Consider the following 26882-nt stretch of genomic DNA (forward strand, 5'->3'; position numbering starts at 1 on the left):
AGTACAGAACATGTAGTACCTCCCTGTACTGTAGGGGGCGCTACCAGACACCAGGCAGTGCATACACTTCAGTAACACAGGCGTTTTACCAGTGAATGCCCATTCTGATTGGTTGGTTCTTCCAGCCATTGACACGTTTCGCAGATTCCATAGCATTGTATGTTGAGTCTGGTTTCAAGTTACAATGGTCCAGAAAAGACCATTGCATGTTCAAACTATTGTATGTTGAGGCCATTGTAAGTTGAAGGATCACTGTATAGCAAAACATGTGTTACTGCAATCCTTTTCTGTGAGAAATACTTACATTTCAGGGGTGCCAACTAGATGAGCGAACTTACAGTAAATTCGATTCGTCATGAACTTCTCGGCTCGGCAGTTGATGACTTTTCCTGCATAAATTAGTTCAGCTTTCAGGTGCTCCCGTGGGCTGGAAAAGGTGGATACAGTCCTAGGAGACTCTTTCCTAGGACTGTATCCACCTTTTCCAGCCCACGGGAGCACTGGAAAGCTGAACTAATTTATGCAGGAAAAGTCATCAACTGCTGAACCGAGAAGTTTGTGACTAATCGAATTTACTGTAAGTTCGCTCATCTCTAGTCTGGTGTATACCCTACACATACACACGGAAATTGTATACTGTGCTGTACACACTTATTTACAAGGGCAGCCAATGGCCAACACACATCACAGTTCAGTGTTTCCCAATATGGGCGACTCCAGCTGTTGCAAAACTACAATTCCCAGCATGCCCGGACAGCCAAAGGCTGTCCGGGCATGCTGGGAATTGTAGTTTTGCAACAGCTGGAGGAAAATTTGTATGGAAACTCTGGTGTAGATATTAAATAAATGTACAGCTAGCTGATGACTAGGAGTCTCCTTTACCAGCACTATAGTGTTTCTCCTGTAGGTGGCGATAGAGTATTTATACAGAATATAGATGCAAGGATTTTATTTGATTTTTTTTTTTTTTTTAGGAAGTCTTTCTTCGCAACTTTATTATAAAGATATTCATAGCATTTGTTGTTTTGTCTCTGACCTGGATCCATTGAATTAATCTTTTTTTTTTTTAAACAATTCTTTGCGGTAATATATGTAAATGTTCTGCTTACTTGATATGGTCTATAAACTTAAAAAAACAAAAAAAAAAAGACAATATTTTTTCTTGTTTCTATATTGCGAGTTGATCTTTTGAGGTAAGGTGAACCTGTGACTTTGTATACTGTGATTTTAAGAGGTTCTCTAGTATATGAAGTCATATACCCCTCCTCAGGATCCTCCACATCTCTTCTCCACAGTGGAGAGCGCTTACAAAGAGGGTTTCCTGCTCTGTCCCATATATATATACACTCAATGTGTGTGTGTTTGTGTGTATGTTCCAGCATCACGTCCAAACGGCTAAAGATATTAACATGAAACTTGGCCACATGTTACTTATATGTCAACAACAAACATAGGATAGGTAATTTAACCCTTACTCACCCCCATTTGCCAGGGGCGGGGTTTATGTTTAAAGTCCTATACAAGTATGGGAAATATATGTTACTGCATAACTTCCAAACAGCTGGAGATATTTCCATAATACTTGGTCACATGTTACTTATATGTTCACTTAAAATATAGGATAGTTAATTTAACCCTTATCTACCCCCATTTGTGAGGGTCAAGGTTTTTGTTTAAAGTCCCATGCAAATCAATGGAAAATGTATGTTCCCACATAACTTCCGTACGGCTGGAGATATTTCAATACCTGGTACACATATTACGGGTCGGGATAGGAGGTTGGGATGTGAGATTGGAATAGGAGGTTGGGATGTGAGGACGGGATAGAAGGATGGGATAGGACAGGATAGGAGGTCGGGATATGGGGTTGAGAAATTACAACAATATATAAGGATGGGATATGAAGTCAAAAGCTTCCTCTGTTGAAGCTTTAGGAAGGAAAAACCAGGCAACGCTGGGTATTCAGCTAGTATAATATAAGCAACACATTGATAAGTGTAATGCATAATTTCACCTGTGGGGGCACTGCAGGAAAAAATAACACTACCAGGTTTCTGCACAGATAAAAGCCAATTGTTGGGGTCATAGTATAGGCTCTATCAATTTCATATCTATCTATCTATCTACTGTATCTCATATCTATCTATCTCCTATATATATCTATTTCTCATATATATCTATTTTATATCAATCTCTCATATCTATCTATGTATTGCATCTCATATCTATCTATCTATCTATCTATCTATCTATCTATCTATCTATCTATCTCATATCTATCTACTGTATCTGCAATGCAAAAACAAAGGCAGCAGCACACCCAGACTGTAATTCTGTGAAATTCTTAGAGCTTTATTAGCCCAAGTTCAGTGCAACATTTTGACGGTATGACACCATCTTTATCAAGCATGACGGTGTGATACCGTCGAAACGTTGCACTGAACATGGGCTAATAAAGCTCTAAGAATTTCACAGAATTACTGCCTGGGTGTGCTGCTGCCTTTGTTTGCATTGCATGTATGGACGTGATCTGCGACTGCGACCCCGCTTTCTCTGCTTGCACCCCTAAATCCTGAAGTATTGATTGGAGGTTGTGCTGCCTACCTTTGGTTTTGGATGTATCTACTGTATCTCATATCTATCTATTTATCTATCAATCTACTGCATCTTCTATCTATCTCTCTCTTATCTATCTATCTATCTATCTATCTATCTCTCTCTCTCTTATCTATCTATCTCATATCTATCTATCTATCTATCTATCTATCTCATATCTATCTATCTATCTCATATCTATCTATCTCATATCTATCTATCTCATATCTATCTATCTCATATCTATCTATCTCATATCTATCTCATATCTATCTATCTCATATCTATCTATCTCATATCTATCTATCTATCTATCTCTCTAACTATCTCATATCTATCTCATATCTATCTCTCTATCTATCTCATATCTATCTCTATCTAGCTCTCTCATATCTATCTATCTATTTTTCCTCATCTATCTATTTAGGTATATATTGTCTGTGGTTCAGCTGTATGGCAATAAACCTCCTTCCTCCTTATTCACGGCCTCACCCGGCGCCTGTCAGGGCCCCGGAGTTTTAGTTAGCCGGTAATGAAAAAAAAAAATAGCCGCCTGCAGGTATTTCATTTCAGACTTTTCATATCCCAAGTGACAGCGGAGTCCATTGAGGAAGTATTTATGGATCATGGAGCTGCAAGCTATCTAGAGGGGAAACGTATAACTCTGAGAAGCTGAGACTCCACTGAAGCTCCTTACTACCTCCAAGTGTATTAGTGTTTGTGTGAGATACAGAGGGAGATTTATCAGAACCTGTCTAGAGGAAAAGTTGCTGAGTTGCCCATAGCAACCAATCAGATCGCTTCTTTCATTTTTAACAAGGCCTCTGCAAAATGAAAGAAGCGATCTGATTGGTTGCTATGGGCAACTGGGCAACTTTTCCTTTGCACAGGTTTTATTAAATCTCCCCCATAGACTCCATCTATACCTTTCCTTTATAGCAGTGGTTAGAGATGAGCGAACTTACAGTAAATTCGATTCGTCACGAACTTCTCGGCTCGGCAGTTGATGACTTTTCCTGCGTAAATTAGTTCAGCCTTCAGGTGCTCCGGTGGGCTGGAAAAGGTGGATACAGTCCTAAGAAAGAGTCTCCTAGGACTGTATCCACCTTTTCCAGCCCACCGGAGCACCTGAAAGCTGAACTTATTTATGCAGGAAAAATCATCAACTGCCGAGCCGAGAAGTTCGTGACGAATTGAATTTACTGTAAGTTCGCTCTTCTCTAGCAGTGGTCTTAAACCGTTGCCTTCTAGACGTTGCAAAACTTTAACTCCCAGCATGCCCGGACAGCCAACGGCTGTCCGGGCATGCTGGGAGTTAAAGTTTTGCAACATCTGGAGGGCCACATTGACACCACTGCTTTATAGTATGCGGTCATGATATTAATATACAGCGGAGAAGAACATAACAGTGGGTGAGTGCCATAGTAAAGAATAATGGGGGAGATTTATCAAAACCTGTCCAGAAGAAAAGTTGCTGAGTTGCCCATAGCAACCAATCAGATTGCTTCTTTCCTTTTTGAAAAGGCCTCTGAAAAATTAAAGAAGTGATCTGATTGGTTGCTATGGGCAACTCAGCCACTTTTCTTCTAGATTTAGGTTTTGATAAATCTCCCCTCACTGTACAGACTCTCCCCAGCCTAAAGTTAGCCATATACATTGAATTTAAGCCAAACCCTGATATCACTGGGAATGGTTATCCATCTGATATGTATGGCGGCCTACCGGCTTTTCCCTGATGAGGATATAAGGATTAAACAATTGAATTTAACCATGTCAGATCTTTTTGAAGTCCGGGAGATGATCTGCCCCTGAGGAGTCTGGCAGCGACATGCTCCCCTCTCCCTTTTGAGAATACTTGACATGCAAGACCAAACATAAAGGTGAATGGGGGGATCGGGAAAGAAAGCTGTTTGGCAAATGAGTGTTATAGCCAAAAGCTATCTAATGTGTATAGCCAGCTTAAATGGGCTCCATCAGATTAAAAACAAAACAAACACGTTTTATGTTGTACATCTTGGAAAAACATTCACTTTTCTAATATACTTCATTAGAAAATTTTATTTCCTTTTTATAGAAATCATGGCTTATATATATATAAAAAAAAAAAAAAAAAAAAAAAAAAAACACCACTAGAGGTCCCCATACCATCCAGAACATAATTCTGTCTGGCTGCAGCATCATCTTTATCCCAGCTGAAGCACAGGCTGGGACAAAAGTCCAGGAAGTAAGGGCGGCACTAGCACTCCTCTGTGCTCACTCCTGTCCTATCAGACTGCTGCATGAAAACAGAGAGGAGGGGGTTACAGAACAGGCTGTATTGATTGGATGAAGAGACCCAGCAGAGCACAGCAGATTCGGGGAGGATGATGAGTCATTCAGAGTGAGAACACGCCCCCTCCAAAGCACAGAATGGCAAACCATGTGAGCGACAGATAGAAGGTATTTGTGAGAGAAATATAGGTGCTAGACACATAATTATATGTACATGATCAGGATTAGATACGGAGTAACATATAATATTTTTTGTGTAATATGACAGGCATTCTTTAAATGGTGGATAACATGAAACAATAAATTATCAGCCACAGTGTCTTGCATAAGTTTCTACCCCCTTGGACTATTTATTCTATTTTTACAACAACTGTAATCTAAGTAGACTTCAAAGACTTTTACTATTTGATCAACCCAACAAGTTTAGGGATGTCCCTATTCCCACAATCTCCAGAGCCCTAGATTAAAACATTGGAGCCTGGACAGTAAAATCATACTTTACTATGACGTTGGTCCGGTAGCAGGATAAAACTCCTGGACAATCTCTGCAGCCCAAGAGTAATGTGATCAGGAGAAGTCTCATGCAAGTCGGGACTTCCGGTACGTCAGAGATTGCCCAGGAGTTTTAAACATCCTGCCTCCGGGCCAGTGCAATGGTAAAGTATGATTTCACTGTCTGGCAGGCAGGTGTAGACAATAGTGCGGAGGCAGGGAGCGAGGACAAGGCTGGAAGGGGAGAGAAGATTTATTGCAAGCCTAGAGAAGATATCAGTGTGGGGGCAAGAGAGGGCATGGCAGTGCAGGAGCGCAAGGAGGGCCAGCAGCCTATTACTGCTGGGGCTTCAGGAGACTGAGAAAGCTGGGTGGCACGGCTTCAGGAAGACCAGACGATGCTGGATACTGGGCCTAGTTTCTTTAATAAGAAAACCTCTTTAAAGGGGTTCTCCGGTGCTTACACATCTTATCCCCTATCCAAAGGATAGGGGATAAGATGCCTGATCGCGGGAGTCCCGCAGCTGGGGACGCTCGTGATCATTCACGCGGCACCCCGTTTGTAATCAGTCCCCGGAGCGTGTTCGCTCCGGGTCTGATTACGGGCGACTACAGGGCAGGCGGCGTGTGTGACGTCACGCCTCCGCCCCCGTGTGACGTCACACTCCGCCCCTCAATGCAAGCCTACGGGAGGGGGCGTGATAGCTGTCACGCCCCCTCCCGTAGGCTTGCATTGAGGGGCGGAGCGTGACGTCACACGGGGGCGGAGGCGTGACGGAGAACCCCTTTAAAATCAAACTGGCTTTTCAATTGAGACGAGAAAATCCATAACAACAACAGTTGCCATTGACTGTCTGGTTGCTCAAGGCTTCAGCTCAAGGCAGTTTTATATATATATAAGAGCAGAATAGGAATATGAAGTATTTATATAGTGTTTTCTGATTTTTATTGCTGTACTAACCATTTTATATTGGCTTCGGCCTTCTAACCATATGAATGTGAAGTAGTGAATTACTTTTCTATGACACGGGCTCTTAAAACAGAACTACACGCAAAAGCATGTACCCATCAATGACACAATGCAGATTGTCATTACGGATGGCTGGATCCTCCCTATAATAATAGGTATAGTATTTACATAAGGGAATGTCTGTAATATACCACAGTCATAATCCTCCATCTTAGAAATTGCACAATGTGTGTTTTGGCATAAAATATGAGACGCGGGGAAAAATAAACTTCCTTTATTACTGCTTACGTTCGCCTCCATCCTTCCTCCGCCATAAATCCTGAAGCATTGCCGCAGTTTTATCTTTTAAATTCCTATTTCCTTTCTACAAGCGTATTTTTATGGAACCTATTTTTTAGCCGCCGTATGCATAAAATGACAAAAAAATTCGAGTTTTAGTGGCCACGTTGGGCTGAGATAAAGCTGTGTTCTGTGTTGGTTATGACGGATTCCTACTGACAAGAACACATTTATTTATCATGTTCCGAGTCACCTGGGTGCATTCTATTGTGCTCATCCCGCCGCTGTCTGCACGGAGCCTGCAATATCTTATGCGTACATAAAGTTCCGGACAAAACAAACTACGAAAAGATATCAAATTTATTATTTTATGAAAATGTACAATAAATAAATAAATAAATAAATAAATGAACAAATAAATAAACAAATAAATAAAAAATCAAATAAAAAAAGTAATCATGGGCATCAGTATTCCTGTTTCATATACCGTATTTTTCGTCATATAAGACGCTCCGGCATATAAGACGCACCTAATTTTTTTGGATAAAAATCTAGAAAATAAAAATTCTGAACCAAATACAATGTAAAGTATAGGACAGTGTTCTTCAACCTGCGGACCTTCAGATGTTGCAAAACTACAACTCCCAGCATGCCCGGACAGCCGTTGGCTGTCCGGGCATGCTGGGAGTTGTAGTTTTGCAACATCTGGAGGTCCGCAGGTTGAAGACCACTGGTATCAGAGGTAATACTCACATGTCCCCGCCGCTCTGGACCCATCATCGCTCATCACCGCTGCCCTGGATGTCGCCCTCTATCGCTGTTGCCGTGTCCCCGTCGCTCCGGAACGTCTCTGCTGCCGGGTATCCTCGCTCTCCGTCGCCACCATCACGTCGCTACGCACGCCGACGCACGTGTGCGACAACGTGATGACGACAAAGGAGAGCGCCGGCCATGCAGGGGATCCCAGCACGGAGCAGACACCGAGTAGGCAGGTAAGGTCCCTCCCGCTGTCCTGTAAGCTGTTCGGGACACCGCGATTTCACCGCGGCGGTCCCGAACAGCCTAACCGAACAGCCGGGTTAGTGTTATTTTCGCTTCAGACGCGGCGGTCAGCTTTGATCGCTGCATCTGAAGGGTTAATACAGGGCATCACCGCGATCGGTGATGTCCTGTATTGGCCGTGGGTCCCGGCCGTTGATGGCCACAGGGACCGCCGCGATAGGTGTGTATATTCGCCGTATAAGGCGCACCAACCCCCCCCCCCCCCCCCAGTTTTGGAGAAGAAAAAGTGCGTCTTATACGGCGAAAAATTCGGTTGTCACTTACTTCTATAGGACTCATCAAAGTGGGGGGTCAAACCTGATTTGTCAGACTGTATCCTTTTAGCGAATAGTTGCCAGTATAAAGGGGTACGCCGGTGGGAAACAAATGTTTTCAAATCAACTGGTGCCAGAAAGTTAAACAGATTTGTAAATTAGTTCTATTTAAAAAACGTAAAGGGGTACTCCGGTGAAAAAATTTTTTTTTTTTAAATCAACTGGTACCAGAAAGCTTGAACAGATTTGTTTAAACATCTTAATCCTTCCAGTACTTATCAGCTGCTGTATCCTACAGAGGAAGTTCTTTTCTTTTTAAATTTATTTTCTGTCTGACCACAGTGCTCTCTGGTGACACCTCTGTCCATGTTAGGAACTGTCTAGAGCAGGAGCAAATCCCCATAGCTATCCTGCTCTGGTCAGTTCCTGACATGGGCAGAAGTGTCAGCAGAGAGCACTGTGGTCATACTGGAAAGAAATTTTAAAAGAAAAGAACTTCCTCTGGAATATACAGCAGCTGATAAATACTGGAATTATTAAGATTTTTTAATAGAAGTAATTTACAAACCTGCTTAACGTTCTGGCATCAGTTGATTTAAAAAAAAATCGTTTTTTTTACCGGAGTACCCCTTTAATCCTTCCAGTACTTATCAGCTGCTGGATACTACAGAGCAAGTTGTTTAGTTCTTTCCTGTCTGGCCGCAGTGTTCTCTGCTGACACCTCTGTCCATGTCAGGAACTGTCCAGAGGTGAATCGAATTCCCGTAACGAAACCTTCCTGCTCCGGACAGTTCCTGACACAGATATTTTTTATATTATTTGACTTACTAAATTATTATTATTATTATTATTATTTTTTATAGGTAAAACCACATGATATTTAAAAGTAAAAATTAACTTGGTTTCTGTATCTAAAACCATGCGGTTTTACTCAACCTGCTAAGTTACTAATAGAAATGGGGAACTGGAAGGGGCAAGCTGTTGCAGTTCTAGGAACGCTGAAATGGTAAGCACCCCCCCCTTTAAACAGTACCTTCTAAAACACCTCCTTACTAATGCCACTTTCACCAATCCCTGCCCCTCCCTCGACCCATTTACCAGCCCGTAACTTAAAGGATAGGGGATAAGATGCCTGATTGCGGGGGACCCCAGTGATCTTCCACGCCACACCCCGTTAGAATCAGCCCCGGAGCGTGCTTGCATTGAGGGGGCGGAGCATGATGTCACACGGGGGCAGAGCCGTGACGTCATTATGCTCCGTCCCCGTGATCGCTAGTAATCAGACCCGGAGCGAGCATGCTCCGGGGGCTGATTTTAACGGGGTGCGGTATGGAAGATCACGGGGGACCCCTGCAATCAGGCATCTTATCCCCTACTCTTTGGATAGGGAATAAGATGTCTTAGCGCCGTAGTACCCCTTTAACTAGCCTATACTTTTCCCTAAACCAGACCCTAATTCAACATTGCAACTGATAAACCCCCTACGGCTCCCCTTGTCTCCATTTCTGGCTTCACAGTAATAGGACACTATAAGGATCAGCTGTTCTTACCGATCCTTTGTGATCAGTTATCTTATTATTTCATGCAGATAAAAGGTCTAGAGTTGAGTCCTATTGTTTTAATTGTATTTTTTGGAAAGTCTTCAGGACCCTTTAAAGGGGTACTCTGCTGCTCAGCGTTTGGAACAAACTGTTCCAAATGCGTGAGCCGTCACCGGGAGCTTATGACGTCATAGCCCCCCCCCCCCATGACATAATGCCCCGCCCCCTCAAAGCAAGTCTATGGGAGGGGGCATGACGGCTGTCACGCCCCCTCCCATAGACGTGCATTGAGAGGGAGGGGCATGACATCATGAGGGGCGGGGCTATGATGTCACAAGCTCCCGGCGCCGACTCCAGCATTCGTAATAATTTATTCCAAACGCTGAGGAGCAGAGTTCGCCTTTAACGTTTTTTACATTTTGTTATGTTGCGCCTTGTGCTAAAATCAACAAAACTCCCGTTTACCTCCCACAATTCTACACTCAATATCCCAGACTGAGTGTAAGGATTTTAGAAAGTTTGCAAATTTATTTGAAAAATAATAAAAAATAAAAATCTTGCAGTGACACAAGTTTTCAGACTCTTTACTCAGGATTTAGTTGAATCCCCTTTGGCAGTGATTCCAGCCTCCAGTCTTCTTGGGGATGAGGCCACAAATGTTACACATCTGGATTTGGGAATTTTTTGCCATTCTTCTCTGCAGATTCTCTCACGTTCTGTCACGATGGATGGGGACTGTCGGTGGAAGCCATTTTCAGGTCTCTTCAAAAGATGTTCAGCTGGGTTCAAGTCAGGGCTATGGCTGGGCCACTCAAGGACGTTCACAGAGTTGTCCTTAAAGGGGTGCTCCGCTGCTCATTTGGAACAAACAGTTCAGAAGGCTGGAGCTGGCTCCGGGAGCTTGTGACGGCATAGCCCCACCCCCTCATGGCGTTATGTCATGAGGGGGCAGGGCTATGACATCACAAGCTCCCAGCCCCAGCGTTCGGAACAGTTTGTTCCAAATGCTGAGAAGCGGAGTACCCCTTTAACCTGTACGGTATAAGGGTACGTTCACACAAGTGGATTTACAGCGTATTTTACAATGCGGATCTGCTGGTGAAGGCCCCGCTCTATGCTGTCTTTACATGTGCCTGCTCTTAGCGGCAATACTTGCACATCGCGGCCGCTCTCACTGCTCTGAGCTAGGCAGAGAGCTCCCGCGATGTGCGAGTATACTGCGACTCGCTATGAGCAGACTCGCTATGAGCAGACTCGCTACAAGCAGGCACATGTAAAGACAGCATAGAGTGGGACTTCACCAGCGGATCTGCAGTCAAATCCGCTCGTGTGAACGTACCCTTAGGGTTTAAACCGTTCTCACCGGCAAAGAACGGGTTAAACTCGGTGGGTCCCAGTTGCTACAGGTAGCCAGGACCCACGGCTAATGCCGGGAATGGCCGATCGGGCCGATGCCCAGCATTAACCCTTTAGACGCCGAGATCAAAGTTGATTGCGACTTCTAAAACTAAAGTATAAGAATCCCAGCAGCTCAGCAGAGCTGATCGGGACTATCGCGACAAAATCGCAATGTCCCAATCAGCTTACCGAAAGACAGGAGGGTCCTCACCTACCTCTCCGTTGTCCGATCGGCGATCTACTTCTCCATGCCACGCAGCAGGCTAGAGCAGCAGATCGCCGGCTACACTGATCAGTGCTTTGCAATGGCATAGCATTGAACAGTGTATGCAATCAGAAGATTGCATGTTTTTGCCCCCTATGGGGGCTAAAAAAAAAAGTGTACATTTTTTTTTAAAATAAAAGTAAATTAACCCCTTCCTTATAAAAAGTTTCAATCACCCCACTTTTCCCATTTTTGGAATAAAATAATCTAATGAAGAATAAAAATGATCATATGTGGCACCGCCGCGTGCATAAATGTACGAACTAATATAATATAAGGTTAGCTAAACCACTTGGTCAATGGCATACACGTAAAAAAATACCTAAGTCCAAAATTGTGCATTTTTGGTCACTTCATATACCATAAAAATATTAATAAAAAGCGATCAAAAAGTCCCATCAAAACAAAAATGGTACCAATAAAAATGACAGATGACAGCACAAAAAATTAGCCCTCGTACATGGAAAAACAAAAAAGTTATAGGGGTCATAAGATGCCAATTTTAAACTAACTAATTTTGGTGCATGTAGTTAATCATTTTTTTTTAAGTCTTAAAATAAAATAAAAACTATATAAATTGGGTATCCTTGTAACTGTATGGACCTACAGAATAAAGATAAGGTGTCATTTTTACCAAATATTGCACTGCAGAGAAACGGGAGCCCCCAAAATTAACAAAATGGCGTTTTTCTTTTTTATTTCATCCCACAAATAATTTTTTTTGTTTTGCCGCAGGTTATATTATAAAATAAGTGATGCAAAGTACAATTGGTGACACAAAAAACAAGCCCTTATATGGGTCTGTAGGTGCAAAATTGAAAGTGTTATAATTTTTAGAAAGGAAGGAGGAAAAAGTGAAAATGCTAAAATGAAAATTAGTCCTTAAAGGGGTACTCCGGCGCTAAGACATCTTATCCCCTATCGAAAGGATAGGGGATAAGATGCCTGATCGCAGGGGTCTCGACGCTGGGGACCCCCGTGATCTTGCACGCAGCACCCCGTTAGAATCAGTCCCCGGAGCGTGTTCGCTCCAGGTCTGATTACTGGCGATCACCGGGACGGAGCATTGTGATTGCACGGCTCCGCCCCCGTGTGACATCACGCTCCACCCCCTCAATGCAAGCCTATGGTAGGGGGCGTCTTTTTGCCATAAAACCCAGATTGATGGAGGCTGTGGTGATGGCTGACCCTCTGGAAGTTTCTACCATCTGCACACAGGATCTTTGGAGCTCAGCCAGAGGGGCCATTGGGTTCTTGGTCATCTCTCTTATCATGGCCTTTCTATCCCAATTCCCAATTGGTGGGATGGCCAGTTCTAGGAATAGTCCTTGTTATTCAAAACACCTCCTAGGTAAGAATTATGGAGCCAATGTGCTTTTGGGAACTTGTAGCAGAATTTTTTCTGTATGCTTCTCCAGATCTGTGATGCTGCACTATCCTGTCTCTGAGCTCTACAGGAAGTTATTTTCCCCCTCATGGCTTGATTTGTGCTTTTACATACATTTGACTTTATATAGACAGGGCTGTGTCTTTCCAAATATCGTCTAATCCGCTAAATTTACCACAGGTGACTCCAATCAGGTTGTAGAAACCTCTAGGAGATGATCAAGAGAAATGGGAGGAGCCAGAGCTAGGGGTATTCTAGGATTGTTTTTAAATGTAACTATGCTACAGGGGCTGTAAAATTAGTGCAGTTTATAATATAGTGTCTCTACCTGTATTTGACGGCTGGTCTTGCAATTCTAATGTGATCTTTGCCCTGATGTTAATTTTAATGGCGTAGAAAATGAAAGTCGCCTTAAGTTTTCCCAGGTTCCAGTGCGGTCTGAGAAATGACATCACTAGTCAGGTGTTGAAAGGGAGGCTGTCTGCCTCAATGGGTGGAGTGACCGCTGGGTGGGAAGGATCATTCTTTACAGCTCTGCAGGGCATTGTCCCACGTGTGCTTCAACAGGTGGGGTGGCTGATGTGTGGGAGGGAAAAAAGTGACCTCACACTCACAAAGAAGAGATCCTGGGATTTGTAGTTGGAGGGAGGGTACTGCAACAGGAAATAGCCACTTCACAAAAAGAAAGCAGCAGCATTATGGTGGACTTACAACACAAACATTTAACACCAAGACAAGCAATGATCCTTTCTGAGTATGTCCATTACTGTCTGGCAGATAAGTACTAAAGTCACCTTATGGTGGAGAACCCCTTTAAGTGTCACAGTAAGGGGTCTGAATACTTATATCAATGCAAACTTAAAGAGTACCTCTCATGATCTTTTTAAATTTTATAATCCTCCCAATTCACTGCCCCAAACATGATAAACCACGCCCTGACTTTATTTTTATAATTTTTTTGTTTTCTACCTTGATATTGCTCTGTATTTTCTGCTCAGTCTCAGTCAAATTCACAGACTGGGAAGGGGCGTTCCCCATCAGGCGTGATAGTATCATCTGACGCCATTGACGCCATACGGGGGAGAACTTCCTCCCTCACTCTGCTTCACACAGCCCAGAGCAGTACAGTGTGAGATGAGCTATGATTGGCTAAGGCTGCACCCCCCCCCCTCAGGACTCCAGACTGCATTTCCTGATTTTTGACTTCTGCCAGGCCAGCAGGAGTCCAAAGTCTATGCAAAAGACAGGAGTAAATGTGCTCTGGACAAGTAGGGAGACACCTAGTGGCAGCTTTTTTAAACACAAATAAAACAAAAAAAGGTAATTTTTTTTAAAACAAAGTACATTAGAAAGATTTTTGATTTACCATAAGGAGCACAATAGCAAAAATTTGTTTTAATGAGAGTGCCCATTTAAAGTTTTTTTCTTTTTTTCAACACATTTGCGATCATTTTTAAAATTCTGTTTTCACATTCTCATTATTTGGTACTGACTGCAGAATGATGGGGGGGATGGAGGAGACTATTTTTACTTTATATATCGTATATACTCCAGTATAAGCCGACCTGAATATAAGCCAAGGCCCCTAATTTCACCCCAAAAACCCAGGAAAAGTTATTGACTCGACGATAACCCTAGGGTGGTAAATACATCATCCCTCCCATGTCATCATCCCCCCTGTCATCATCCAGACCCCCGTCATTAACGCCCCCGTCATCATCACCCTGTCATCATTCCCCCCCCCTTCATCATCACCGCCTGTCAATCCCTTCATCAGTGGTCTTCAACCTGCGGACCTCCAGGTGTTGCAAAACTACAACTTCCAGCATGCCCGGACAGCCGTTGGCTGTCCAGGCATGCTGGGAGTTGTAGTTTTGAAACACCTGCGGACTAGTGACGTTGCCTTGACAACGACGCACGGGGACGTTCATGCGCTGGGACAGACGTCCCTGTGCGTCGTCGTCAAGGCAACGTCACTAGTCCGGGGCCCGGCATGGAGCGGAGAAGAGGGCCTCCCGGTGAAGATGGACAGCCCGGAACGACTTACCCTCCCCACCGGACGGTCCCTGCAGCATAGATGGTCCGGACCAGCTCACCCTTCCTTCCCACCGAGGGGAGGTGAGTAGAAAACTAAAGGGGGGTCTGGATGATGACGAAGGCCGCAGTGGTCTTCAACCTGCGGACCTCCAGGTGTTTCAAAACTACAACTCACAGCATGCCCGGACAGCCGAAGGCTGTCCAGGCATGCTGGGAGTTGTAGTTTTGCAACATCTGGAGGTTCGCAGGTTGAAGACCACCGAGAAGCGATTGACAGGCGGAGAGTTCACTCCAGTATAAGCACGAAAAATCGTGCTGAAAAACTCGGCTTATACTCGAGTATATACGGTGTGTGTGTGTGTGTGTGTGTGTGTGTGTGTGTGTGTGTGTGTGTGTGTATATATATATATATATATATATCTCTATATATCTATACATATATATATATATATATAAACAAGGCCAAAACATAACTAAAAATGGAAGGGCCTGAAGACTTTCCGAAAGTATTGTATACACCAATGGCCTTTTAATCTTGCGCCGAGACTATTGACTATGATAATACATAAAAGAAGCCTTCCGGTGCCCCGAATGCTAAATAATGCCTTCCGACTGCCGCCGTCGCTTTGATAAATATATGTGACCGTGTTTCTCTAACATCTCTACCTTTGTTTCCCAACTTTCTCATTCATTTGGAAAATTAATACAACTCAGACATCCCAAAAAATAATAAAATAAGCCAGTCGCAGATCATCAATAATAAGCGAAGACTCGGGGGATCTTTTAGCGTTATCAAACGCGAGGAGCAATGGAGAACGCATTAGGAATTCCGCTGATGTCAGCTGCTGGCGTTAAATTTATTTTCATGCCAAGTGTAATAGATACTTGGCGCTTTCCGAATTGGCCTGTATAAATAAAAGCGGCCGCGATTCGGCTCGATAATTGTCAATAAGTGACTACTCCTTGTATTAGCCTTTAATTGTTAAATTAAGTTAAGAGCATTGATTTATTTCTCTTACATGACCGCAGATATAATTCTGTAGTACGTGCGTGAAAGGGGCGCATACTTTACAAAGACAGCTACATTGCAGTAAGATAGTGTTTCCCAACTGGTGTGCCTCCAGCTGTTGTCTCCAGTTTTGCAACATCTGGAGGTGCCCTAGATGGGAAACACTGCCTTGCAATCGTGAGAAATAAGAGCCAATGACACATTATGGGGGGGGGGGGGGGGGGTGTCTGGCCACTGAAGCCCCCCCCCCCGGCCCCCGGCGCCCCCGCTCTCCTCAGAAATGGCTCGTCACGACCCCCGCCCAAAGCAGGGGCAGCCACACCTCCTCCATATATACCGGCCCATATCGGCCCCCTCTTCGGGTGGTGGTTGTAACGCGCCACTTCGGGGAGAGCTGGGAGATGGGGGGGGGGGGGGGGGGGGGGTTTGTCGGTCTCCAGCGGTCAGACATCAACCCCCTCCTTTTTTTTTTATCAACTGGTGCCAGAAAGTTAAACAGATTTGTAAATTACTTCTATTAAATAATCTTAATCCTTCCAGTACTTATCAGCTGCTGTATACTACAGAGGAAGTTCTTTTCTTTTTGAATTTCCTTTCTGTCTGACCACAGTGCTCTCTCCATTTTAGGAACTGTCCAGAGTACAAGCAAATCCCCATAACAAACCTATACTTTTCTGGACAGTTCCTGACATGGACATAGGTGTCAGCAGAGAGCACTGTGGTAGACAGAAAAGAAATTCAAAAAGAAAAGAACTTCCTCTGTAGTATACAGCAGCTGATAAGTACTGGAAGAATTAACATTTTTAAATTTAAATAGAAGTAATTACAAATCTGTTTAACTGTTTGGCACCAGTTGATTTAAAATAAAATGTTTTCCAGTGGAGTACCCCTTTAAGTATGAGACATCTGCTTTAACAGGGAAGAACTTTGTAAGACCAGCATCTATATAGAGCAGTGTTTCCCAACCAGGGTGCCTCCAGCTGTTGCAAAACTACAATTTCCAGCCAAAGGCTGTCGGGGCATGCTGGGAATTGCGCTCCTGTAAACCGACTATGAATCTATCATGGTTGGAATATGTACAGCTTTACTCATTCCCCCACATTTTAATGGCTAACCCTAGTTTGAATGACTTAAAAGCTTTCTCCTTTCCCTAATGCTCCAAAGAGAGGCCCCTCAAAGATCTACCAGGTACTGCTGGTAGAGGTGGTCCTTTTATTAGCTTGGTATCATGTTGGAACACATAGGCGGCTCTAGCAACAGGTAAGTTAGGCGGCTGCCTAAGAGCCTTGTGCTCTCTCTTTGTTCGACCCGCTAAGAAAGTAAAATAGGTGGCAAGTGGCACTCATTATTGTCACTTGTTGGCACTCATTATTGTACAGAAACAGGGAACAATAATCCCTACTCCTGTACTTTATCATGGCCCCACGGCACATATGGTACAAGTAGAGGATGCTGTGTACGCCAACGTTGTATTTGGAGGGTGCCGGTTGTGGTAACATTATATTCTGAGAGCGCGGTGTAAGGAAGTATGATATTCAGAGGGTACAGTGTATGGCAGGTATATATTCAGAGGGTACAGTGTGTGGCAGGTATATATTCAGAGGGTACTGTGTGTGGCAGGTATATATTCAGAGGGTACAGTGTGTGGCAGGTATATATTCAGAGAGCACAGTGTGTGGCAGGTATATATTCAGAGGATACAGTGTGTGGCAGGTATATATTCAGAGGGTACAGTGTGTGGCAGGTATATATTCTGAGGGTACAGTGTGTGGCAGGTATATATTCAGAGGGTACAGTGTGTGGCAGGTATATATTCAGAGGGTATAGTGTGTGGCAGGTATATATTCAGAGGGTACAGTGTGTGGCAGGTATATATTCAGAAGGTACAGTGTGTGACAGGTATATATTCAGAAGGTACGGTGTGTGGCAGGTATATATTCAGAGGGTACGGTGTGTGGCAGGTATATATTCAGAGGGTACAGTGTGTGGCAGGTATATATTCAGAGGGTACAGTGTGTGGCAGTATTATATTCAGAGGGTACAGTGTGTGGCAGGTATATATTCAGAGGGTACAGTGTGGGGAAGCATTATATTCACGGGCACAGTGTGTGGCATTATTATAACTATGGACACAGTGCATGGTAGTATTATATTCAGAGGGCGCAGTTTGTGGCAGGTTTATATTAATTATTGTTTTCATATAGAGGATCAGAATTGATAAAGTGAGGAGCCAATGCCATCTGGGCGCCAAGTTCTGCAGAGATTCTGAAGATTTTGCTGGATGAAGTTCTGGCGCTATGTTCAAGCTGAATTAGATGAGGAAAAACTCTAGAGAAGACGTCACCTGTAGTCACTGATATTGTTGGGTATTCTGCCAGATTATCTCTCATTTACTAAGCTGAAACCAACCAGATTTTGTGGGGTTATTTTGGTGCAGAGTGTCTACGACATGTCTGCGCCAGGGAAATCCGACATTGCACTGCAAAAAGCCAAAAATGGGCGTGGTTTCACAACCCGACCTATTTACTATTGAATTCACAGAAAATCCTGTGGATAAATGGCTGGAAATTTCCACCTAGAAAAAGTTGGTCAGAACATTTTCCAGACTTTTCCCCACAGTAAATAGAGCGGAATCCTGCAAGTCTGAAACAACATTTCCCACTAGTAAAAATCCGACACTCTTAGTAAATGAGGCCCATTATGTCCCATCAGACCTGTAGTCACTTGTAAGTTCTGCATTATTGATGGGTGAAACAACTACATAGATCATACCGGGAGCTGCAGTTTTACATGGTAAAAACTTCTTTAGCTCTTTCTTCTTACTTTGGAATTGATATATTTAATTCTTATACTGCAAATGATATTCAGCAATGAGCTGCACCACTGGCGTATGTCACAACAGGCTAAAAAAAATTATTCGGTGGGGGGTGCAGGTAAGGGGTGACACCATTTTCTACATCATTGGGGGACACCAACCCTAGCAACGCCACTGGTGGATGGTTGTTCTCCTCTCCCCTATTTTTTTTTCTTCTTTTTCAGCTTTACTTTTTCTGTCTCTTCCAATTCTGCTTTATAGAATTCTATTTACTCTACAGTTTCTCTATATTTTATACTGTTTTCTAGTTATACGGACTCTGCACGTTGCAGCAACTTGGATTTACTTTGTGCTAGAGACACCTGAATTCTGTATGGACACTTTGCAAAATCGAAGACCCACAACCAAAGATATTATAGTAGTCAGTTTTTATTCTTGATTTTTTATTGTTCTTTAAATGGGCACTGTCAGATTCAGAAACTTTTTATACGTTGTACATCTTGGCTAAACATTAATATTTTTAATATAATTTATAACAAAAATTAACTCCTTTTTATAGAAATTATGGCTTATCAGACTGCAACATGGAAAAAGAGGGGAGAAGGTTACAGAGCAGCCTGCAGTGATTGGCTGGAGAGACCCAACACAGCAGACTCAGGGAGGAAGATAAGTCTTGTAGAGTGAGGACCCAGAGCACAGAATGACTAACCAAGTGAGGACCCAGAGCACAGAATGACAAACCAAGTGAAACAACAGAAAGAAGGTATTTGTGAGAGAAATATAGGTGCTAGACACATGAAAATGTACATGATCAGGATTAGGAACTGATTAACATATAAAAAAAATCATTTTTGTGGGATATGACAGCTACTTTTTAAAGGAGAAATCCAAAATTAAACTATCCCCTATCCACCGGTCAGACCCCCTGCGATCTCTGGAACGGTACCCGCAGCTCAGCGAGAAGCACATGCTGCAGCCGACACGCGCTCCATTCATTTCTATGGGAGCGTTGAAAAGACCTAGGGACAACATTCGGGCATCCTCAGCTCTCCCATAGAAATTAATGGAGCATGTGCCGTCTTTTTTAGCATTTGATTTTAAAGGGGTATTCCAGGAAAAAACTTTATTTTATATATCAGCTGGCTCCAGAAAGTTAAACAGATTTGTAAATTACTTCTATTAAAAAATCTTAATCCTTTCAGTACTTATGAGCTTCTGAAGTTAAGGTTGTTCTTTTCTATCTAAATCCTCTCTGATGACACCTGTCTCAGGAAACGCCCAGTTAAGAAACAAATCCCCATAGCAAACCTCTACTAGACTGGGCGTTTCCCGAGACACGTGTCATCAGAGAGGATTTAGACAGAAAAGAACAACCTTAACTTCAGAAGCTCATAAGTACTGAAAGAATTAAGATTTTTTAATAGAAGTAATTTACAAATCTGTTTAACTTTCTGGAGCCAGTTGATATATATAAAAAAGTTTTTCCCTGGAATACCCCTTTAAGCCATCCGTTTTAACAATACATACAATGGATGCAAAAATTGTGATGTGAATGCACACTTACTATTTACTAAAGGATCCAGTTTCATCTCTGTTCATTGGCATGGAGGAGCAATATTCTCACACCTTCTAAGTAAACTGTCTCCTGATGATTTATTATAGTAATTGTAACAGTGACAATTGGGCATAGGGACATGTTATCATGAGAATGTAATTAAAGCGTACCTGTCATATCACAGAAATAATGCTTCTATATGTTACTCACTAGGTCATGCAGATGCTTTATATGTCTTGTTATGGGTCTAGCCTCTGCCTCACAAGTCCCTCGTCGCTCACTTATTCTGACTTCCACTGCTTAGGAAGGGGCGTGTCTGAGGCAAGCACTGAGCCCGCCCTCACTCACCATGCATTCACTTCTTCCCTGAGCCTACTGTGCTGTGCTGAGTCTCTTTATCCAATCACTGCAGGCTGCTCTGTAACCCCTTCCTTTCTGTTTTTATGCAGCAGTCTGACAGGACAGGAGTAAGCACAGAGAAGTGCTAGACTTTCACTTACTGGACTTTGTCTCAGCCTGTGCTCAAGCTTGGACAAAGATTATGCTGCAGTCAGACAGGATTATGCTTTGGATGGTATGGGGACCCTTAGGGGTCTTTTTTTTATTTTTTATAATCCATGATTTTTATAAAAGGAAATACCGTATTTTTAGCCCTAGAAGACGCACCCAATGTATAGGTGCAAAATCTAAAAAAATTAAGATTTTGAACCCAATAGTGGTCTTCAACCTGCGGACCTCCATATGTTGCAAAACTACAACTCCCAGCATGCCCGGACAGCCGTTGGCTGTCCGGGCATGCTTGGAGTTGTAGTTTTGCAACATCTGGAGGTCCGCAGATTGAAGACCACTGCATAGGAGGTAATACTCACGTGTCCCCGCCGTTCCGGACCCATCACCGCTGCCCTGGATGTCGCTCCATCACTGTCGCCATGCCCCCGTCGCTCCGGAACGTCTCTGCTGCCGGCCGGGTATCCTCGCTCTACGTCGCCGCCATCACGTCGTTATGCACGCCGACGCACGTACGCGACGACATGATGACGAGGAAGGAGAGCGCCGGCCATACAGGGGATCCCTGAACGGAGAAGACACCGAGGAGGCAAGTAAGGTCCCTCCCGGTGTCCTGTAAGCACTAACCCGGCTATTCAGTCTGGCTGTTCGGGACCGCCGCGGTGAAATCGCGGCGGTCGCGGCAGTCGCAAAAAGCCCGACTGAACAGCCGGGTTAGTGTCACTTTCCCTTCAGACGTGGCGGTCAGCTTTGATCGCCGCGTCTGTAGGGTTAATACAGGGCATCACCGCGATCGGTGATGTCCTGTATTAGCAGCCATTGATGGCTGCAGGGACCGCCGCGATAGGGGGTGTATTCACCGTATAAGACGCACCGACTTTTTCCCCCCAGAAGAAAAAGTGCGTCTTATACGGTGAAAAATACGGTGCATTTTTCATGAAGTATATTAGAAAGATTAATGTTTTGCCAAGATGTACAACATATAAAAAGTTTTTGATTCTGACAGTGGCCATTCCATTAAACAATTGCCTCTAGCCACCCCCACAGTAAATCCAAAATGTTTAAACATACAGATTAAGGCTAGATTCCCACTGCCATTGAGCGCCGACCCATTCAGGGTCCATTTGTGAACAAACCAAGAATGGGTAGGAGAACAACAGACACTGTCAGGTCGCAATGGATCCCAATTGACATGAATGGGGTCCGTCAGGTGTTTGATATTCTGCAGGAATTAAAAGGATCAGACATGCAGTATTTTTTTCTCCGCTCCACCCCCGTCCTCCCAATAGACTGAGCTACAGATCTCCCTTTAGCGGCAGTGTAAATGTAGCCTTACATGTGTATTTTGCTGCGGTAGCAATTTTATTCAATTATGAAGGAATGCAAAGCATGTAATTTACTGACAAATATAATGCACCATGAAGGAGTTGGAACGGAATAAACGTTGTGTGTGTAAAGGTAATGATGACATATGTAAGTGATTATAGAAGTTTATTGGCTAGAAGTGCCATTGGGCACTTCTAGCCTGGATACAAGATGAGATATGGTTGGCATATACGTATACAGGTTAGGCTAAGTTCACACTGGCATTGTGCTCCGACCGGTTCAGGGTCTGTTTTTGCGCAGAACGGGCCCGAACTGGAAGGGCACAACAGACACTGCCGGGTATCTCCTGGTAGGTCCAGTGGTTAGCGCAGCGGGGAGGTCATGCTCCAACATGTCGCTTCGAAAGCAGATCCCAGTGGGGATCTAAGGAGACATGAACTCACCAGGCCAGGATCTGCAGTTGACCGCAAAAGGTAAGTATCGTTTAGATTTTAGCCACCGAAACATATGAAAAATGCTTAAAGGGGTTATCCATGAAAATTTTTTTTTTATATATCAACTGGCTCCAGAAAGTTGTCTCGGGAACTGCCCAGTTTAGAAGCAAATCCCCATAGCAAACCTCTTCTAAACTGGGTGTTTCCCGAGACAGGTGTCATCAGAGAGCACTTAGACAGAAAAGAACAACTCAACTTCAGAAGCTCATAAGTACTGAAATAATTAAGATTTTTTTTTTTATAGAAGTAATTTACAAATCTGTTTAACTTTCTGGAGCCAGTTGATATACAAAAAAACCCTGGATAACCCCTTTAAATCCGGGTACACCTCTTGAATGTGAATATTATTTTGCATTCTATAGAATATAAGCAATATATTAAAGGGGTACTCCGGCTGTAAGACATCTTATCCCCTATACAAAGGATAGGGGATAAGATGTATGATCGCAGGGGTCCCGCCGCTGGGGACCCCCGCAATCTCTCATGCAGAACCCCACCTGTCTCAGCTGCACGAAGCAATTATAGCACCATCTCTGAAGCCTCACGACCACGGGGCCAGAGTATCATGACATCACGACTCCGTCCCTTTGTGATGTCATGCCCCGCCCCCTCAGTGCAAGTCTATAGGGGGGGGGCATGCCCCCTCCCATAGACTTGCATTGAGGGGGCGGAGTTGTGACATCACGATACTCCGGCCCCGTGGTCGTGAGGCTTCAGACACGAAACGATCATCGCTGTGTGCAGCTGAGACAGGTGGGGTTCTGCATGAGAGATTGCGGGGGTCCCCAGCGACGGGACCCCAGCGATCAGACATCTTATCCCCTATCCGTTGGATAGGGGATAAGATGTCTTAGGGCCGGAGTACCCCTCTTAGGCACCATTGGCAACTGTATGATAGTTTTCTAAAACACTCTATGGCAGGGCCAGACTGACAGGCACTGCCCGAGGGACCAAGGTTGAGGGGGGCCCGCTCATGGCAGGACTTGCTGCTTCAAGATCAGGGAGCATGCAAGCTGGATATATACAGACCTCCAGCCTCCCTGATCTTTTAATCTAATGCAGGAGGAATGCAGGGGGGGGGGGGGGTGAACGACGATTTGTTTCTAGGGGCAGATAGGACAGAGGGAGGGGGCATCATTCATTAACCCCTTAAGGACCAAGCCCATTTTCAGCTTAAGGACCAGAGCGTTTTTTGCACATCTGACCACTGTCACTTTAACCCCTTAAGGACCGGAGGTTTTTCCGTTTTTGCATTTTCGTTTTTTGCTCCTTGCCTTTAAAAAATCATAACTCTTTCAAATTTACACCTAAAAATCCATATGATGGCTTATTTTTTGCGCCACCAATTCTACTTTGTAATGACGTCAGTCATTTTGCCCAAAAATCTATGGTGAAGCGGGAAAAAAAATCATTGTGCAACAAAATTGAAAAAAAAACGCTGTTTTGTAACTTTTGGGGGCTTCCGTTTCTACGTAGTACATTTTTCGGTAAAAATGACACCTGATATGTATTCTGTAGGTCCATACGATTAAAATGATACCCTACTTATATAGGTTTGATTTTGTTGGACTTCTGGAAAAAATCATAACTACATGCAGGAAAATTAATACGTTTAAAATTGTCATCTTCTGACCCCTATAACTTTTTTATTTTTCCGTGTATGGGGCGATATGAGCGCTATTTTTTGCGCCGTGATCTGAAGTTTTTAACGGTACCATTTTTGCATTGATAGGACTTATTGATCACTTTTTATTCATTTTTAAATGATATAAAAAGTGACCAAAAATGCACTATTTTGGACTTTGGAATTTTTTTGCGCGCACGCCATTGACCGAGCGGTTTAATTAATGATATATTTTTATAATTCGGACATTTCCGCACGCGGTGATACCACATATGTTTATTTTTATTTTTATTTACACTGTGTTTTTTTTTTTATTGGAAAAGGGGGGTGATTCAAACTTTTAATAGGGGAGGAGTTAAATGATCTTTATTCACTTTTTTTTTTCACTTTTTTTTTTGCAGTGTTATAGGTCCCATAGGGACCTATAACACTGCACACACTGATCTTCTATGTTGATCACTGGTTTCTCATAAGAAACCAGTGATCAACGATTCTGCCGGATGACTGCTCATGCCTGGATCTCAGGCACTGAGCAGTCATTCGGCGATCGGACAGCGAGGAGGCAGGAAGGGGCCCTCCCGCTGTCCTGTCAGCTGTTCGGGATGCCGCGATTAGCCGCGGCTATCCCGAACAGCCCGACTGAGCTAGCCGGGAACTTTCACTTTCACTTTTAGCCGCGCGGCTCAGCTTTGAGCGCGCGGCTAAAGGGTTAATAGCGAGCGGCGCCGCGATCGGCGCTGCGCGCTATTAGAGGCGGGTCCCGGCTTCACTATGTTGCCGGGCCCGCCATGATATGACGCGGGGTTACTGTGTAACCCCGCGTTATATCAGAAGAGCAGGACCAAGGACGTACCGGTACGTCCTTGGTCCTTAGGGGGTTAAGCATTAATAACTCTGGGATGCTTTTACTTATGAATTTGATTTGTTTTTTCGTGACAAATTCTACTTTAATATTGTGGTAAATTTTCGTCGATACTTGCATCATTTCTTGGTGAAAATTCAAAAATGTTATGAAAAATGTTATGCTCTCTGCTTGTAAGGAAAATAGACATTCCAAATAAATTATATATTGATTCACAAATACAATATGTCTACTTTATGTTTGCATCATAAAGTTGACATGTTTTTACTTTTGGAAGACATCAGAGGGCTTCAAAGTTCAGCAGCAATTTTCCAATTTTTCACAACATTTTCAAAATCGGAATTTTTCAGGGAGTTCAGTTTTGAAGTGGATTTGAAGGGTCTTCATATTAGAAATACCCCATAAATGACCCCATTCTGAAACCTGCACCCCTCAAAGTATTCAAAATGATATTCAGAAAGTGTGTTAACCCTTTAGGTGTTTCACAGGAATAGCAGCAAAGGGAAGGAGAAAATTCAAAATCTTCATTTTTTACACTCGCATGTTCTTGTAGACCCAGTTTTTGAAGTTTTTACAAGGGGTAATAGGAGAAAATGCCCCCCAAAATTTGTAACCCCATCTCTTTTGAGTATGGAAATACCCCATTTGTGGATGTCAAGTGCACTGCTGGCGCACTACAATGCTCAGAAGAGAAGGAGCCACATTTGGCTTTTGGAAAGCAAATTTTGCTGAAATGGTTTTTGGGGGGCATGTCACATTTAGGAAGCCCCTGTGGTGCCATAACAGCAATAAAATAAATAAAATAAAATAAAAAACACATGGCATACTATTTTGGAAACTACACCCCTCAAGGCACGTAACAAGGAGTACAGCGAGCCTAAGCACCCCACAGGTGTTTGACAAATTTTTGCTAAAGTTGGACGTGAAAATTTAAAATTAGATTTTTTTACTAAAATGCTGGTGTTACCCCCAAATTTTTCATTTTCACAAGGGGTAATAGGAGAAAATTCCCCCCAAAATGTTGAACACCATTTCTTCTGAGTATGGAAATATGCCATATGTGGATGTAAAGTGCTCCGCGGGCGCATTACAATGCTCAGAAGAGAAGGAGCGCCATTGAGCTTTTGTAGAGAGAATTTGGTTGGAATAGAAGTCGGGGGCCATGTGCGTTTACAAGGCTCCATGGTGCCAGAACAGTGGACCCCCCCCCCCCCATATGTGTCCCCATTTTAGAAACTACACCCCTCACAGAATTTAATAAGGGGTGCAGTGAGCATTTACACCCCACTGGCGTTTGACAGATCTTTGGAACAGTGGGCTGTGCAAATGAAAAATTAAATTTTTCATTTTCACGGCCCACTGTTCCAAAAAGCCAACAAAAATTTGTAACGCAATTTCTCCTGAGTACGGAAATACCCCATATGTGGCACTAAACTGTTGGGCTCCAAAGCAATCCTGCACTGACAGACCATACATGCTGGGAGTTGTAGTTATGCAACAGCTGGAGGCACATTGGTTGTGAAACACTTGAGAGTTTGTTACTTAACTCAGGGTTTCGCAACCAGTGTGCCTCCAGCTGTTGCAAAACTAGAACTCAGTCACAAAAAAGGAAAAAAGGCTATAGTGGATGTAATCAGTGGCCTCCTCAACAATTAGCACCAAAGAAATAAGGCCACATACTAGTCTTAAGTGCAAAACATGTAATATCTTTATTAAATGTCATAAAATCAGACCTATAATATTAAAAACTGAGCTAGGCAATGCAGATATTAGAGAGAGAAAGGTGAGGAGGATACTCAAAGGATATAGTAAACATAAGGTATATAGGTATATATGAAGGAGTAATGCATATAATACAGAACGGCTTCATAAAGCAAGCGACACTACATAAGTATATACAATCCCAATGAATAGTAAATACAATATAAAGGAAAAAACAAATAGGCTGATTGTTTATCCTGTAAGGATATCTCACCTTGGCCCCAAACGTACGTTTTCTCCCTGTTTGCTTCCCCGGGGGGGGGGGGGGGGGGGGGGGGTATACGCCATTGACTGTGCGGTTTAATTAATGATATATTTTTATAATTCATACATTTCCGCACGCGGCGATACCACATATGTTTATTTTTATTTACACTG

The 26882-nt window shown here is 43.4% G+C and overlaps 1 protein-coding gene across 11 annotated transcripts in view; it reads left to right on the forward strand.

The window, feature by feature from the left end:
* The first annotated feature begins 3915 nt into the window (after positions 1-3915).
* MALRD1 (MAM and LDL receptor class A domain containing 1) overlaps positions 3916-26882 on the forward strand; it is a 551665-nt gene continuing 528698 nt past the window's right edge. For 8 of the 11 annotated variants that reach the window (XM_056519233.1, XM_056519240.1, XM_056519242.1 and 5 more), the window contains exons 1-2: positions 4696-5034; positions 18935-19138. In XM_056519233.1, coding sequence (XP_056375208.1) covers positions 19108-19138 — 31 coding nt within the window. In that variant the 5' untranslated portion in view covers positions 4696-5034; positions 18935-19107. Of the gene's footprint in view, positions 4008-4458; positions 4476-4695; positions 5035-18934; positions 19139-26882 lie in introns of those variants that run through there. The other 3 variants (XM_056519234.1, XM_056519235.1, XM_056519238.1) reach the window with 3 other exon arrangements.

Source organism: Hyla sarda, chromosome 5 (assembly GCF_029499605.1).
Source record: "Hyla sarda isolate aHylSar1 chromosome 5, aHylSar1.hap1, whole genome shotgun sequence".
Classification (NCBI taxonomy): domain Eukaryota; kingdom Metazoa; phylum Chordata; class Amphibia; order Anura; family Hylidae; genus Hyla; species Hyla sarda.